Source organism: Macrobrachium nipponense, chromosome 5 (assembly GCF_015104395.2).
Source record: "Macrobrachium nipponense isolate FS-2020 chromosome 5, ASM1510439v2, whole genome shotgun sequence".
Taxonomy (NCBI): Eukaryota; Metazoa; Arthropoda; class Malacostraca; order Decapoda; family Palaemonidae; genus Macrobrachium; species Macrobrachium nipponense.
The window spans coordinates 89,517,619-89,535,446 of record NC_061107.1 but is presented as its reverse complement, the minus strand read 5'-3'; the positions used below and the strand labels follow the sequence as shown (position 1 = coordinate 89,535,446).

The following is a 17,828-nucleotide window of genomic DNA, read 5'->3' as shown; positions in this document are numbered from 1 at the left end:
AAAAACTCGAGATACGAAAGCCAGTGCGAAAAATTGTACTGCTCCACATACAAAAAGTTTTCAAGATACGAAAGGTTGTTGCTGTAAAGTCCCGAGATTTGCCCGGACCACCGAGAACAATTTTAAAACTCCTGCGCCGCCAACTGAGTAAACTCGCCACCATCCTCCCGCTCTCCCATTGGTTCCTGATGCTAGTCACCCCATAAGGTCCTGCTCTCCTATTGGTCAGCATCTACCCCTTGTGCTTTAAGTATTCTATTGGTAAAAGGATGCTATAAATTGAAAAGCTTATTCATGCAATACATTTAATAGAAAAAAAACATTAGGTAAAGATAGAATAAAGAATAGAAATGAATGGTTATTATACTGTTTGGTAGTTTCAGTAGTTGAAGAGAGATAATGAAAATTTATGGCTTACTGTGTAAAGTGATTGCTTGTCAATCGTTGGATACTCGTAAGTGCTGGATGTAAACAGACGTTTGGAAGCTTTTTTTTGTTTGTTTATTATAGTTAATGGTTACTTAATAATTATTTGAAATGAGTACATGCAATACATTTAATAAAAAAATTGTGAATTAGATATCATAAACTATAAAATAAATCAGACTGCCAACAAATACATATTTTTTAGAATTCTTCTTCTGTTTTATTATTACGTTACGTATACATATGTTTCATTATAGCTGTCAGTAACTCGGTATCTCCATTAGGTAAAGATAGAATAAAGAATAGAAATGAATGGTTATTATACTGTTTGGTAGTTTCATTAGTTGAAGAGAGTACTAATGACAATTTATGGCTTACTGTATGCTAGGAAAAATGATTGCTTGGCGCTCGTTCGATACTCGTAAGACGGGTAAGAGCTGAATGTAAACAATCGATTGGAAGGTAAGTTCTTGGTTTGTTTGTGTATTATAGTTAATGATTAATTAATAATTATTAGAAATGAGTACATACTGATTATTTATACATTTTATTGGCATATTCTAAGCTTTTAGCTTCTTAGGTTTAGATGTCAAAATCATAGACTAGGCTACAGTAGCAACCGCTAACATAGGCTAGGCTTATTGCTAAGGGACATATGCTAAAGTCCTAATATATGCAGTAAAAATGGGGTTGAACATTACATGCAGTTGAATATTACTCAAGTATGTACAGTATTTTGCCTTTTTGGAGTCATATTTCTTCCGTTGTAACCCTAGAACATGTGTTTTAGGCCTGGAAATATAATTTACTGGGGTGTTTTTGGAGGGCTTGGAACGGATTAGCCATTTTACATGTAAAATGTGTTCCAAGATACGAAAAACTCATAATACGAAGGCCGCCTCGGAACGGATTAATTTTGTATCTCGAGGTACTACTGTACCTACTAAAGTAGGGGCAATTATTGGCCATTACTGCCACACTTCATACAGGTTAAGAGAGCGCTGACCAGAGGTGGTAATTACCTGCAGTGGCTCTCTTACCATGTAAGGTACAGCAAGTACTACAATGCTAGCAGACTTACCTTGCTTATAATGTGGAATCAGCTATGTAATTGCTTGATAAGTCACTTATGTAAAAATGATATTTTTATGATAAAATAATGTTTTACATATACATACCAAGCAATTACATAATCAAAGGACATGGTAGCTCAACAAATTATTAGTTCTCTGCTAAGCTGTACTTAGTGATCCCGAAAGTGGCGGGTCCTGTTCACCTACACTGATGATGGTGGCACCACTGCCAAATTTGAATTTGGACTGCCGTGGTAGGAAGCTTTCAGCTATGTAATTGCTTGGTAAATATATGTAAAACCCTATTTTATCATAATCATATATTTTTAAAGTCATCTGATATGTTGATTTTATGCAATCATTCTTTATACAAGTTTGGATTTGGCTTAACTTAATACATTATTATGCTGTGTCTAAAAAATAAGATTCAATGCTTGAAGTCTTTACAAACACGTAAATATGGAATTTTTGATATTGCACTTAAAAAATATTTAGTTTTTCTTATTCTGCATTACTTCCAACTTTGTTTTTTATGTGAAGGAAATAGAAATACTTTTATGCTTATATGATTTAATATTCCTTTTTCACTAGGAACATTTTTTTTATACTTTAAAGGTACTAGTTTCCGGTGCTGTCAAGTGCAGGCGTGGGGTACTGTTGCTGACTAGGGACAATATCACTATTTTAGGAGGTGCTACAGAGTCCTTGAGTATTACTAATGCAGTAGAAAACGTCCTTGCTCGTACTTTGTAAGTGTCTTGCTAATTCTCTTGGAAACTTACAATTTATAATTTTATGTTGGTTGATCATATGAAATGCATAAATTAGTCTTTGTTATCCTTCCGAGAATCTAATGACATGCAAATTTCATATCTTGAAATTTTCTCTGAAATGCTGTCATCTGTAAAAAACAAAGAAAAAGTTAATCATTAATATTTTGATTAAGGTAGCAGTGGGATTTTGTCTGGAAGGTGTTAGGAATGTTGTGATTTCATCTCTAAAAGAAGGGGCGGTATTTAAAGAGAATTATCACTAAACCAATTGAATAACTGTGGGAGAGATGGGTGAGGCAGTCAAAGAGCCTGACTCATCAACCAGTACATGCCCACCTGGTAGTATTTGCTCCGGCTGTTGTCCTGTGCACAGTGCAAATTCCAGCAGATCTGGATCTGGTTCTGCTTATGTGTATAGCATAGTTGACATTGGTTTTATTTTGATTGATTGTTACTTATTTCTGGTCGTGGTATGGTAACTGTTTCTGTAGATTCCAGTTACTTCTTATCTTGATCCAGTTAGCAGTCTTCAGACAAGGTTGACATGGGGTCTACTCTCTTCCTTGGGAACAAATAAAATTTTTTTAATCAATTTGTATTTTTCATAGCTAACAAACGTTGAGGTCTAAACAATAGGATGACAGTTGAGCTGCACCAGTAGGCAATCAACAACCTGGTAGAGCTTTCCACCAGGTACATTCTAGGTTAGAAAACTGTGTTGGCTGACAAGCTTGAGTTGTTGGAACCAAATCCTGGGCACGTAGTGGTCTCTGGATCAGCACGTGGTGGACAGGCTTTTTCACCTCTTTGCCACTTGCTTCAGCAGGAAGCTGGAGGTTTACTGTTCAGTGGTCCCAGATTCTCTTGCTCTAGCAGAGGATGCCTTGCAGCATCCTTGCAACAATCTCTAGTAATGAGTTCTCTAAATCTCAGGATGACCTTGGTGGCACCTCTGTGGCCTCAAGCAGAGTGGTTCCCGGACCTTCTGTCTCTTCTATCGGAGGTTCCAAGAGAAATTCCCCCATGGTGACAGCTCCTTTGCCAACCTCATGTGGAAAGGTTTCACTAATCAGCAGTGTCCCTGTGTCTTCATGGCTGGAGACTATCAAGTATCCCCTCTGAGCAAGAGGTTTTTCTAGAAAGGCTGTGGGCCAGATGTCCGACTATCTCGGGAAATCTTCGTCAGCAGTTTACCAGGGGAAATGGGCAGTCTACTGTGATTGGTGTCATCGAAAGGGTTTCTCTCCACTCAGAGCTTCTGTTCAGCGGTTAGCGGATATTCTGATCTACCTCAGGGTTGAGAAAGTCTTTCTGCGGCTTGGTTTTGTGCCTGAAAGGCATGGACATCTCTTCATCCTGGGAAATCTCCTTGTTGTTCAGGAGTTTCGAACAGTCCTGTTCTCCAAGAGAATTCAAGCCTCCTGCTTGGGATCTTTTTTTAGTCACTTGAGCTCCATTCGAGCCCCCTATGTTGGTCATCAGACAGGGATCTGACTAAAGACAGTTTTCCGGTTGGCCTTGGCTTCTTCGAAAGGAGGTGGGGAGCTTCATGGCCCAAGTTACAATGTTAAACACACCTGGGGTTGGGGTCTATGGCCTTCGAATTTGTCCCAGAATTTGTGGCCAAGACCCAGAATCCCTTGGTGCATGATGACAGATTTGCCTCATTTTCCATTCCCTCACTGAATGACTTTGTGGATAACGATCCACAAGAGCTCATGCTTTGCCCAGTCAGAGTAATGTGATGTTATATGAAGGCCTAGGTGCTGTAGGCTTTTTGTTAGCACAGGCCAGTCCAGAAGGGAAGTGTCCAAGAACACAATTTCATTCTAGTTACGTGAGATGATTAAACAGGCATACTCCTCACATGCTAGTTCTGTCACTGAGTCTGTGCAGGCTAGAGCACATGACATCAGAGGTATAATTTCCTCTCTGGCATTTAAGAAAAACTTCATCTGTTCGTAGAATTTTGAGCACTGTTTTTTGGCTACGTCAATCCACGTTCACTTTCTTTCACCTTTGGACACTTTTTCCTTGGGTCCAGTGACGTAATTTACAGTGCTCTTGGCAGTACAGTGAGTTGGTTGGCCTCTCATACTTTTTTTTTCTTTCTTTCTTCTTCCTACTGGCGGGTTGAAGAATAGAAACGTAATATGCTTGAACTGGTATGATATAGGTGAGTATGGTGGTCATACTGGTGGGGCTTTTGTATTGTTACTTTACAATAGACAAATCTGCTATTCAGTAGCAAGTGCTCCTCTCTCTAGCAAGGGGAGTGAGGAGTAGCGACAAACCTCAGTGGCTTGCATGGTTTGTTGCCTGAGCAGGCAGGGTTTTCTTTTGTTTCTGGAATTTCAATGAATCTGGTCATATATCATTGTGTTTCAACCCAGATGGCTGGGTTTTTAGATATCCGATTGTCTAGTCTCTAACAGGCTTGGACCCCCCTTCTTTAGAACTCATTCTTCTAAGAAAGGTGGTCAGGTGGGTAAACTCCAGTTGGTTTAGGATACTTGTACCTCCTTCCAAGTATAAGTCTATTCTATTGTTAAGACAGAAGATTTGTTCTGCATTTGAACAAATGACAAATTTTTAATCAATTTGTATTTTCATAGTTAACCCTTAAACGCCGAAGGGGTATATTAAAAATCGTCTTCCGTGTGCCGAGGGGGTCTCGGAGTGAGCGCGGAAGCGGAAAAAATATTTTTTTCAAAAAATCACAGCGCGCTTAGTTTTCAAGATTAAGAGTTCATTTTTTGCTCCTTTTTTTCATTGCCTAAAGTTTAGATGCAACCATCAGAAATTAAAAAAATTATCATTATCATATATAAATAATGCGATATATGATAGCGCGAAAACAAAATTTCATATATACTAATTGTATTTAAATCGCGCTATGCACAAAACGGTTAAAGATAACAAGTTAATTTTTTTTGCAGTATTGTACACTAAATTGCGATAATTTTGGTATATAACACATTGTAAGACGATAAAAGCAACACAGAGAAAATATTATCACAAAATGATGCATGAATTCGTAACGCGCTTACATAAACAAATATTTTTTTCAAAAATTCACCATAAATCTAAATATTGTCCTAGAGACTTCCAATTTGTTTCAAAATGAAGACAAATGATTGAATATTACTGTATGTACTGTAAGAGTATTAGCTTACAATTGCAGTTTTCGACCATATCTGACGAGTTAAAGTTGACCGAATGTCAAATTTTTTTATATATTTTATTTAATATGCAATTATTTCTGAAATTAGAAAAGCTACAACATTCAAATATTTTTTGTTTTATTCTACATGAAATTGCGCACATTTTCATATATAAAACTCTATGAAATGCCTAGTATGAAATGGAGCAAATATTCCGAGAATGCGATATACTCATTTCGGAGATTTGCGGGGGAAAATCTGCTCACGGAGGGAAGGAAAGTTTTTTTTTTTAATTCGCCATAATTCTAAATATTGTCCTAGAGACTTCGAATTTGTTTCAAGATGAAGATAAATGACTGAATATTACTAGACTGTAAGAGTTTTAGCTTACAATTGCGTTTTTTTACCATTTTGGTAGAGTCAAAGTTGACCGAACGTGGTTTTTTTTCTATTTATTGTGATTTATATGCAAATATTTCGAAAATGAGAAAAGCTACAACCTTCAATTATATATTGTTGTATTTTACATGAAATTGCGTACATTTTCATATATAAAACTTTATGTAACGGCTAATTTTAAATGGTGCAAACACTACCACAATCGTACGTTTGATTTTTTCGGAAGAGTTACCGCACGGACGTAAGGAAAATGTTATTTTTTTCATAAATTCACCATAAATCGAAATATTGTGCTTGAGACTTCATATTTGTTGCAAAATTAAGTAAATGATTGAATATTACTAGAATATAAGAGTTTTAGCTTACAATTGTGTTTTTCGACCATTTCGGTAGAGTCAAAGTTGACCGAAGGTATAAAATGTGTCACTTATTTTTTATATGAAAATATTTTAAAACTGATAAAAGCTACAACCATGGGTTGTTTTTAGTTGTATTGTGCATGAAATTGCGCACATTTCCATATATAAAAGTTTATGTAACGGCTAATTTAAAATGGTGCAAACATTACCACAATTGCACGTATGATTTTTTTCGGAAGAGTTACCGCGCGGACGAAAGGAAAAAGTTTTTTCATAAATTCACCATAAATCAAAATATTGTGGTAGAGACTTCCAATTTGTTGCAAAATGAAGGTAAATGATTGAATATTACTAAAATATAAGAGTGTTAGCTTACAATTGCGTTTTTTGACCATTTCGGTAGAGTCAAAGTTGACCGAAGGTTGAAATTTTGGTACTTATCGTTATTTATATGAAAATATCTCAAAACTGATAAAAGCTACAATCATGAGTATTTTTTTTTTTTTATTCTACATAAAAATGCTTACATTTTTATATATAATACTCCATGTAACGGCTAATTTAAAATGGTACAAAAATTATGTCAAAGTGGCGAAATAATTTCCGAGATGTGTCACTGATACTTTTTAGTGCGGCAAGAAAGAAATTCACGCTTGCGCGCCTGCGTAACAATTGTAAACAAAACAACACCTTGATCTGTGAACTCCCAGCATCCCCCAAGGTGCGTGATTCAAAAGTTTTCGGCTGGTAGGCCTATAAGTATTTTTCCGCAAATTTTTACAAAAACTTTTGTATGGCGATGTAAAATACGGCCAGTCGGCACTCGAGAGACAAAAAATGTCGACGTAAAATACGTCCAGTCGACGTTAAAGGGTTAACCAACCTGAGGTCTTAATGTTTACTGCCCACCTCTCCGCATCTCTCTTTCCTGGGTTGGGAGAAAGACTGATGCATCATGGCATTCTATGTGTGGTTTGAGCAGTCGAGTTCTCCTAGGGAGCTCAAGCCTCCATCGTAGGATGTTTCCTCTGTTCTCAAGAGCTTTACTAAGAGTCCATATGAGCCTTTGCGTTGCTTGTCTGACAGGAACTTGACGCTCAAGACAGTTTTCCTTCTGGCATTGGCATCTTCCAAGAGGGTAGGAGAGCCCCTTAGTCTGAGCTATGATGTGAAGCACACCAGGGGTTGGGAGTTGGTGTCCTTGGAATTTGTCCCAGAAATCATGGCCAAGACCCAAAATCCCTCTGTGCACTATGACAGGTTCACTTCGTTTTCCATTCCATCACTAAATGACTTTGTGGGTGGTGATGCTCAAGAGCTCTTGTTGTGCCCTGTCCTGGCCCTGCGTTACTATCTTAAAAGGACTTGGCACCTAGGCTGCCACAGACTTTTTGTTATCACAGGCCATGCTAAAAAAGAGGTGTCTAAGAATACTATCTCTTTTTGGATACGGGAAGCCATCAGACAGGCATACTTGGCTCTTGATGATTTCGCCACCACGCCTGTGCAGGCTAGAGCGCATGACGGTAGGGGTATTGATCCTTCTCTGGCTTTCAAAAAGAACCTGGCTGTACGTAGAGTGTTGAGTGCTGGTACTTGGTTATACCAGTCCACATTCACCTCCTCCTATTTTAAGGATGTTGCCCACAGGTCTACGGACACATTTACCCTGGGTCTTGTGTTGGCTGCCCAACAGGTTGTGTAACTCATAGTTGCCCTTAACAAGGCACTTTTGTATCTTACCTAAGATGATTGTGTGGATGAGAGAATGAGCGAGTTGGCTGGTCTCCTTCTTTCTCTTGTAACTCTCCTTCTTCCTTTGGGCGGGTTAAGGAATAGACATGTCATTCGCAGGACTGGTCTCATACGGTGAGTAAGGTAGTCATACTGATAGTGAGGTCGCTTAATATACAAATATCAAACCCTCTATTTGTTAGCATATGCTCGACTCCTTGGCAAGGAGGAGTTGGGAGTAGTAACAAACCCTGGTGTATTGGTTTGCTGTTGGACAGTCAGTTTCTCTTTGGTTCCCTATACGTACAATGATTCTCCCATATATCATTGTACGTCACTCAGGGTCTGAGTGGTTAGATATCAATTTATTTAGCTTCTCAACAGGCTTCAGTCCCTCTCCAGAAGTCATTTCTTCTGGGGCTGGACTGGTGGGTAGGCCCCCAGCCGGTTTAGGATGTCTTGTAACCCCCTCCAAGTATGAGTCTGTCCTATTGTTAAGACCGAAGGTTTGTTCGCTTATGAACAAATGACAAATTTTCTAAGACAATCTGTATTTTCATAGCTACAAACCTGAGGTCTTAACATTATACTGCCCACCTCTAGCCACCCTTCTGTTTGTTGAGACATCCTGAGTTGGGAAAGACTTGACGCGGTGGCGTAGGTGCGTGGTCTTTGACCACTCTTTACCCCATTTACGCATGCGTTGCCAGACATCACAAGATTCCTTGCTTTCATCTGCGTTTTAACCGGATCCAGCTAGGCGCTAGAAATTATCCTATTGTTAAGACCTCAGGTTTGTAGCTATGAAAAATACAAATTGTCTTAGAAAGTTTGTCAATTTTCCAGTTATACTGTAAGTTTTTTTCTGCATCTCCATTTGTAATAATTTGTTAACCCTTAAATGCCGAAGCGGTATTTTAAAAATCGTCTCCCGTATGCCGGCGGCGTTCACGAGTGAGCGCCGAAGCTGAAAATTTTTTTTTTTTTCAAAAAATCACAGCACGCTTAGTTTTCAAGATTAAGAGTTCATTTTTGGCTCATTTTTTTGTCATTGCCTGAAGTTTAGTATGCAACCATCAGAAATGAAAAAAAATGTATATAAATATTGGGATATATGACACTGCGAAAAAAAATTTCATTTACAGTTGTATGCAAATCGCGCTGTGAGTAAAACGGTTAAAGCTAACGAGTTAATTTTTTTGGCGATCATTTTGGTATATAACATTGTCAAACGATCATGGCAACACAGAGAAAATATTATTACAAAATGATGCATGAATTCGTAACGCACGGACATAAAAAAAAGCTGTTTTCAAAAATTCACCATGAATCGAAATATTGTGCTAGAGACTTCCCGTTTGTTGCAAAATGAAGGTAATTGATTGAATATCACTAGATTGTAAGTGTTGTACCTTACAATTGCAGTTTTCGACCATTTCGGTCGAGTTAAAGTTGACCGAAGGATGAATTTTTTCTATATCGTTATTTATATGAAAATATTTCAAAACTGATAAAAGCTACAACCATGGGTTGTTTTATTATTGTATTCTACATGAAATTGCACACATTTTCATATATAAAACTTTATGTAACTGCTAATTTAAAATGGTGCAAACATTACGACAATCGGACGAAAAAATTTATGATTTTTTCAGAAGAGTTACCGTGCGGACGTAAGGAAAAAGTTTATTTCATAAATTCACCATAAATCAAAATATTGTGTTAGAGACTTCCAGTTTGTTGCAAAATAAAGGTAAATATTTGAATATTACTAGTATGTGACAGTTTTAGCTTACAATTGCGTTTTTCTACCATTTCCGTCGAGTCAAAGTTGACCGAAGGTTGAAATTTTGGCACTTATCGTTATTTATATGAAAATATTTCAAAACTGATAAAAGCTACAACCATGGGTTGTTTATTGTTGTATTCTACATAAAATTGCACACATTTTCATATATAAAACTTTATGTAACGGCTAATTTAAAATGGTACAAACATTATGACAATCAGACGAAAAAATTTCAGATTTTATTGGAAGAGTTACCGCGCGTACATAAGGAAGATGTTTTTTTTTTTATAAATACACCATAAATCGAAATATTGTGCTAGAGACTTCCAATTTGTTGCAAAATGAAGTTAAATGATTGAATATTACTAGAATGTAAGAGTTTTAGCTTACAATTGCATTTTTTTACCATTTCGGTCGAGTCAAAGTTGACCGAAGGTTGAAATTTGGCACTTATCGTTATTTATATAAAAATATTTCAAAACTGATAAAAGCTACAACCATGAGTCATTTTTTATCTGCATAAAATTGCGCCCATTCTCATGTATAATACTCCATGTAATGGCTAATATGAAGTGGTGCAAAAATTATGTCAAAGTGACAAAATAATTTCTGAGATATGTCGCTGATGCTTTTTAGTGCGAGGAGAGAGAAATTCGCTCTTGCGCGCCTGCGTAACGATTGTAAACAAAACAACGCCTTGATCCGTGAGCTCCCAGCATCCCCCAAGTGATTCAAAAGTTTTTGCATAGTAGGCCTATAACTATTTTTCCGCGAATTTTTAAAAAAACTTTTTTATATCAATGTATATACGTCTAATCGGCACCCAACAGACAATTTATATTGACGTTTAATATGTCCAATCGGCATTAAAGGGTTAATAGTATATGAGCCATGGACCTACCCGATGTGGTAGCTCACCAGTGGGGATTCATATGTTAAATTGAGTCATGTAAAATAACAGTTTGTAAGTTGAGAAAAATTCAAGTTATTCATAAAATATTTTTGTATGTTTGGCAGAGGTGTTGAGGAAACGGATGAACCACATGAACTGTTGGAAATTGAAGCAACACAGGTCCCTCAAAGTCAGATGTCTCAGTATTATCCTTCTCAAGTTAACAGGGTACCACCAAGGTCACAAAACCTGCCAAATGTTGCAAGTGGACAAGTTGGAGGAAGAATGGCATCCTCAGTGAATAGACAACAGGTACGCACATTAGTAGATATTGGGACTTTGAATCTTACAAAACTAATTTTGGAGTGGGGCAGATTTTTCTTTGCAAAATATTTATAGATCTAGAATACAGGCAGTCCCCGGTTATCAGTGATCTGGTTTTATGGCGCTTGTCTAGTGCTGAAAATTGGCAATTTTTGGTGCTGAAGTGTGCCGATAATAGAATTTTGGCAGCAATACATACCTAACAGAGGCGCCAGTAACTGGTTATCAGCCCCAATAAGTGCTGAAAATTGCAGATTTTTGGTTATTGGTAATTTTTGCTTGTCATCAAGCCGTTTGAATGGAAACCCTGCTGATAACCGGGGACTGCCTGTGTGTGTGTGTGTGTGTGTGTAAAATTTAACGGCTCTACATACGAAAAGTTTTCAAGATACGAAAGGTTTCTGAAAGTCCGAGATTTGCCCGGATAACAATTTTGAAACTCGTGCCGCGCGCCGCCATCTTAGTACTAGTAGACTCGCCACCATCCTCCTGCTCTCCCATTGGTTCCTGATGCTAGTCACTACCATGAAATCCTTCTCTCCTATTGGACAGCATCCCTCCCATCATGCATCTTATATGTATACGTGGTGGCGTACCTATCTTGGCCTCTTCATACCAACATCTTTACCGTACGCACACGGCATTCGTTCGGTCCAACAATTTCATTTAGTAACGTAAATTCGTTAGTGATTTCGTTGCAGTACTATTATCGTGTTATGCGAAAACTGTATTGTGTTACTTATACGTAAATTACTTACAAGATAACATAGTCATGGGTCCCAAGAAAGTTGAAATTCATGGAAAGAAGCGCATGCTCTCTTTGGGGAGAAAGATGGAGATCATCAAGAATTACGAAGCTGGTATGCGATTGAGTATGATCGCAAAGGAATACGGCCGTAATCCGTCGACAATAGGCACCATCCTTTAACAGAAGGATGCCATCAAAGCAGCTACACCGTCGAAGGGCATCACTATTTTGTCCAGCAAGAGGAGACACGTGCACGACGAGATGGAACGGCTGCTCCTCGTCTGGATAAAAGACAAAGAAATCGCTGGCGATACGGTAACGGAGACAGCAATCGCCCACAAGGCCAGCGCTATTTTCGGCGATTTGACGACGGAGGGGAAGGGACTTCAGCGCAAACCCCAGAGTTCAAGGCTTCGCATGGAAGTCTTCAATTGTGATGAGACTGGCCTTTTTTGGAAAAAAATGCCTCATCGGACGTACATCACGGAGGAAGAGAAGAAGCTACCCAGGCATAAGCCTATGATAGACAGGCTTACGCTTGCACTTTGTTCAAACGCCAGTGGGGATTGCAAGGTGAAGCCCCTACTGGTGTATCATTTTCACATAAGTGACTTACCGAACAGTTACATAGCTTATAGCTTCTTACCTACGGCAGTCGAAATTCAAATTGTTGGCGCCAGCGGCGTTGCTATCTTAAGTATAGGTAATACAAGACCCGCCCACATCCGGGAACCCTGGGTACTGCTAGCCTTCTACCGTCAATTTTCGTTTCTGCCGCTCACGGGGTAACACCTGTGAGATTTTCGCTGCAGTCTCCTGCGTCGCCATTTTGGATTTTGGTTTTGGTTTGGTGATGTACAAGTTTTTGGTTTTTTCTTGCCAGTTAGCTATTTCTATTCAGTTTTTTGTCATTATTGCTAATTGTCAGATTCTAGTTCATCTGCTGTAAGGTTTTGCAGCGCTGGCTGCAAAACAAGATTAGCTAAGTTATGTCACGATCCGCACTCTAAGTGCACTAAATGCAGAGGACAAAATTGTAATGGTATGGATGTGACATGTGATGAATGTAAAGAATTGGATGAAGAGGGATGGAAGGCGGTTAGATCGCATGCTGAAAAAATGGAGAAAGATAGGAAGAGGAAGGCAGCTCTTAGGGCTAGTAGTAAGAATAGGTTAGAAACTACTCCTGTTCCTTCGGAGACAAATAAGTCTTCTCTTGCCTCTCCTTTATTAGAGAATATTTCTCCAATTAATAGTCCTCCTACTTCTCCTTTGATTACCCCTGTTCAAGTTGCCCATGTTTCCGAACCCAACACCATTGCCTTGCTTGAGTCTAAGATGGATAAAAAGTTCGAAGTGTTAGCTGAATCAGTTATGAAGTTAGGAATGTCTTTTAAAGCTTTCGTAGATAGTACAGTGAAATCTAGTGCAGTGCAGTGTTAATGTTGCGCCTGAGGAGGCGGTTGTCCGTTCCCCCTCGACTCCCAGACGAAGGTCACTGTCCCGCTCCCCCGCAACCGGGAGAAGACCATACGCGGAGGTCGGAAGGAGTCTGGGGGAGTTTGCCCACGGTCAGCCCGTCGACTCCGACGACATCGCGGGTGTCGTCCAAAAAGATGTGGAAAGGTGTTAGTGTTTGTGATTCTCGTCTGTCTTCTGATTCGGAAGTGCAATCGCCAGTGCGCAAAAGGCGAAGTGATTTGGTGTCTCGACCGTTAAAAGACATTCGATTCTTGCGGGTGATTCGTCACCGACTCCTGTTAAGAAGTCTAAGAGGCATTGGAGTCCTCAACCTTCGTAGTTTTTTGCTCCGATGTGATATTTAGTGAATCTCCTCCGCAGTCGCATTTTTTCGGCTAAAAGCAATGGCTCTCGGACTAAACTTCGTGATAATTCACGATCGCTCGACTCTCCCAAGCGAGTCTCGGTCGCAGTTTCGGCTCGGTCGCCTCGTTCGACTCCGTATTACTGTCCAGAGAAGCTTATTCGCTCGTCTTTGTTCGACTCCCCTCGCCGTGAGTCGATAGGAATTTCGACTGGTTGTTCGCCTGTGTCGACTCGTGGTGCGGAGACTTCACCTGTTAGAAAAGAATCGTTCTTCGACTGAAAGACCATCGCTTCTACAGTGTTAGACGATTCTACCTTAGCTCCATTTAAGAAGCATTTCCAGGATCTTATGAGTTTGTTGAAATCCTCCACCGGTAGAACATAAGCCTGATTTCGACTCTGCTTCCGTGCAGTCTGAAGAGGAAGCTTTGGATCAAGATGACAAGGATTCGTCGGCTTATTCGATCTTCTTAAATTTTCCTGTCCACTTATCCAGATTACTTTGAACCTGCTTCTCCATCTTCACCGCCTTCATGTTCGTTAAAGATAGGAAGACAGCGTATTCGTGTCTACCTAAACTGGTTCTTTCTCAGTCCTCGAAGCAGGCCCTCAAGGAGTCAACGGAGTGGCTTTCTAAGAAGAGGGAAACAGGTAAGGCTTTGTTTGCTTTCCCACCTTCTAAGCTTCAGAGTAAAGCGTATCGCTTCTACGCAACTGGAGAAGTTCCTTCTTTGGGAGTGTCTGCCTCCTCCCAGGGAGACTTCTCCGGTTAGTGGACTCACACCGAAGAGCAGCTTTTTCGTCAGCTAAAATTTTGTTTTCTTCTTCAGAGCTGGACCATTTGGTGAAGAATATTTTTTAAAGTATTTGAGGTATTTAGTTTTTTGGACTGGACTATTGCCTCTTTAGCTCGCAAGATTGAAGACTGTCAGTCTTTAGAAGAAGATTTTTGCCACAGACTGGTTAGGAGTTCTGTCCTGTGCGGATAAGGCTGTTTAGAGATGGTTCAGGAGAATTAGCAGCCCTTTTCACAATGGGAGTGATGAAGAAGAGAGAAAGGTGGTGTTCTTTCGTGTCTAAAGGAGTCACTAATAACCAGAAGTCGGCTCTCATGTTTGCTCCTCTCTGTAAATCTCATCTTTTCCCTGAAGAAACCATTCAACAAATTCTATCGGATTTAGAAAAGAAATCTACTAATGATCTCCTTCTTCAGTCTTCCAGACGTCTGAAAGAGCCTACTCCGACAGGAGCTAAGTCTTCTCCTCTTCAGAAGCATTCCTTTCGAGGGAATAAACCTAAGTGGCAACGACCCAAGGACTAATTTTGCGTCCACAGTACAAGTCCTCAAAGAAACCTCCCCCCAAACCTTCGGACAAGTGAGAAGCCATTCCTTCACGTGCAAGTAGGGGCAAGACTCCATCTTTTTTGGGAAGAATGGAGTCGAAGAGGTGCAGAGCAATGGGTAGTTCAAGTTCTTCGAGAGGGATACTCGATTCCTTTTGTTTTAGATCCTCCTCTCTCCGATAACACCAATCAGCTTAACAGCATATTCTCCAGGATCAGAGAGAGCTTTGGCTTTAGCAGCAGAGGTCAATGCACTCATCAAGAAGGGAGCAATAGAGGAAGTCCTCGACAGTTCTCAGGGATTCGTACAACAGACTCTTTGTAGTTCCCAAAGCCTCGGGAGGTTGGAGGCCAGTGCTAGATGTAAGCGCATTGAACCTTTTTGTGCTGAAGACAAAGTTCAATATGGAAACAAATCATTCTGTGATGTCGGCACTTCGCCCAGGCGATTGGATGGTGTCCCTGGACATGAAGGACGCCTACTTTCATGTCCCGATTCACCAGAGTTCAAAGAAGTTCCTGAGATTTGTGTTCGAAGGGAGGACGTATCAATTCAGAGCCCTTTGTTTCGGCCTTTCGATGGCCCCTCAAGTATTTACTCGTGTTCTTGCTCCATTGGGGAAATGGCTGCATATGTTGGGCATAAATGCAGCATTTTACCTGGACGACTGGCTTCTCAGATCGGGTTCGAGGACACAGTGCGTGAAGGATTTACGGAAGACACTGTCATTAGCGAGTCAATTGGGAATTCTCATCAACCTGGAGAAGTCTCAATTAGTGCCGTCCCAGAAGATCCCCTATTTGGGGATGATTCTGGACTCTCAGACTTTTCGGGCGGGTTTTCTGTCCCCGAAAAAAATAGAATCTTGCCTCAAAAAAGTGAGCCAATTCCTGAACCGTCAGTCCTCCTCCGCCTTGGAATGGATGAGTCTTCTAGGGACGTTATCATCAGTAGAGACGTTTGTAAAGTTGGGTCGTCTTCACATGAGATCTCTTCAGTTTTATCTCAAAGCGAGTTGGTGTCGGAAGTCTCAACCAGACACTTATTCGTTCCCAGTGTCGGAAGAGATCAAGAACGACTTGAGATGGTGGATGTCGAGGGAAAGATTGCAAGAGGGTCTCTCCCTGACATTAAGGAACCCAGACGTAGAATTATACTCCGACGCATCGGACAGAGGTTGGGGAGCTCTCCTAGGGACCAAAAAGATCTCAGGATTATGGTCAGAGAAAGAGAGGTTGAATCACATCAACATGAAGGAGTTGAAGGCGATTTGGTTCGGTCTGCAAGCATTCGCTCCTTTGGTCGTGGGAAAGAGAGTGGCAGTATACTCCGACAACACCACCGCTCTATCTTATATCAGGAATCAGGGAGGAACCCATTCATTCTCCCTCAACAAAGTCGCAGAAGATCTCCTTCTCTGGTCTCAAGATCAGGATATTTCCCTCGTTCCAAGGTTTGTACAGGGGAAGTTAAATGTACTGGCGGACGAACTCAGTCGAGTAAACCAAGTTCTTCCCACGGAGTGGACATTGCAAGACAAAATTTGTCAGGAACTGTGGAAACTTTGGGGAAGACATTCAGTGGATCTGTTTGCCACGTCGAGCAACAATCGACTTCCGATCTTTTGTTCCCCAGTTCCAGATCCTCTTGCTTGGAAGACCGACGCAATGCTTCAGGATTGGACGGGTTCTAGACGTTTACGCCTTTCCCCGCCCCATTTGGAATGATCAGAGGTGTTGAACAAGTTCCTCTCACATCAAAATGTGTCAATGACGTTGGTAGCACCATTCTGGCCCAGGAAAGAGTGGTTTCCAGACCTTCTCAAGTTGGTTATAGACCATCCCAGACTTCTTCCTCAGTATCCTCGGCTACTCAAACAGCCCCACTTCGACAGGTATCATCAGAATTTGTCCGCTCTGTCACTGACAGGGTTCAGACTGTCCGGAAACTCGTCAGAGCTAAGGGGTTTTCTCGTAGAGCGGCAGAGGCTATTGCTAACTGTCGAAGAAGCTCTTTTGCCAAGCTTTACCAATCGAAGTGGGGAGTCTTTAGGACGTGGTGCAGAAGACATAATTTCTCGTCTTCTAAAACCTCTGTGACAGAAATAGCTGATTTTTTGCTGTACCTTAAAGAAGTTAAGAACTTGTCGGTATCGACAATTAAAGGGTACAGAGCTATGCTGTCCTCAGTGTTTAAGCATAGAGGGCTTGACATCTCCTCTAACCAGGATATTGGAGATTTAATTAAATCTTTTAATACAGTAAAAGTATCCAAGAAGGATAGTGTGGACTGGAACTTGGACGTAGTTTTAACTTTTCTGATGTCTTCACGATTCGAGCCACTTCGTGAAGCGTCTTTGAGAGATGTAACGAGGAAGGCACTTTTTCTCTTCGCTTTGGCTACGCTACAGCAGGAAGAGTGAGTGAGTTACAAGCCATCCACAAAGAGGTGGGGTTCAAAAATCGTAATGCGGTTTGTTCTTTTGTTAACGAATTTTTAGCAAAAAACGAATCTCCCTCTAACCCATAGCCTAAATCTTTTGTACTTAAGGGATTATCTAATATAGTGGGTCCGATGGACGAAGAATATTTACTATGTCCTGTCAGAGCTCTGAAATGTTACCTGTCAAGGACACAATCCGTTAGAGGTAATTCCGACCGACTTTGGTGTTCGGTTAAGAATTCTGCAAAACCCCTCTCCAAGAACACTATTTCGTTCTTTTTGAGAAGTCTGATACTGGAGTCACACTCTCAAGTCCAAGATCAGACTCTAAATGTGCTTAAGGTGAAAGCACATGAAATACGTGCAGTGGCGACATCCTTAAGCTTCAAGCACAATATGTCGCTTTCCTCGATTCTTCAATCTACGTTTTGGAGATCGAGATCTGTGTTCGCCTCATTTTACCTGAAGAATGTAGAGGCTACCTATGATAGTTGTTGTAAATTGGGTCCTTTGTCGGTAGCGGGCATGGTGTT

General features: G+C 40.4%; 1 protein-coding gene across 5 annotated transcripts in view; it reads left to right on the top strand.

The window, feature by feature from the left end:
• The window catches only part of LOC135215488 (recQ-mediated genome instability protein 1-like), a 359,294-nt gene that overhangs the window by 297,012 nt on the left and 44,454 nt on the right, over nucleotides 1-17,828 (top strand). For all 5 annotated transcript variants that reach the window (XM_064250249.1, XM_064250248.1, XM_064250246.1 and 2 more), the window contains 2 exons: nucleotides 2,115-2,248; nucleotides 10,735-10,921. In XM_064250249.1, the coding sequence (XP_064106319.1) occupies nucleotides 2,115-2,248; nucleotides 10,735-10,921 (321 nt within the window). The remainder of the gene's footprint in view (nucleotides 1-2,114; nucleotides 2,249-10,734; nucleotides 10,922-17,828) is intronic.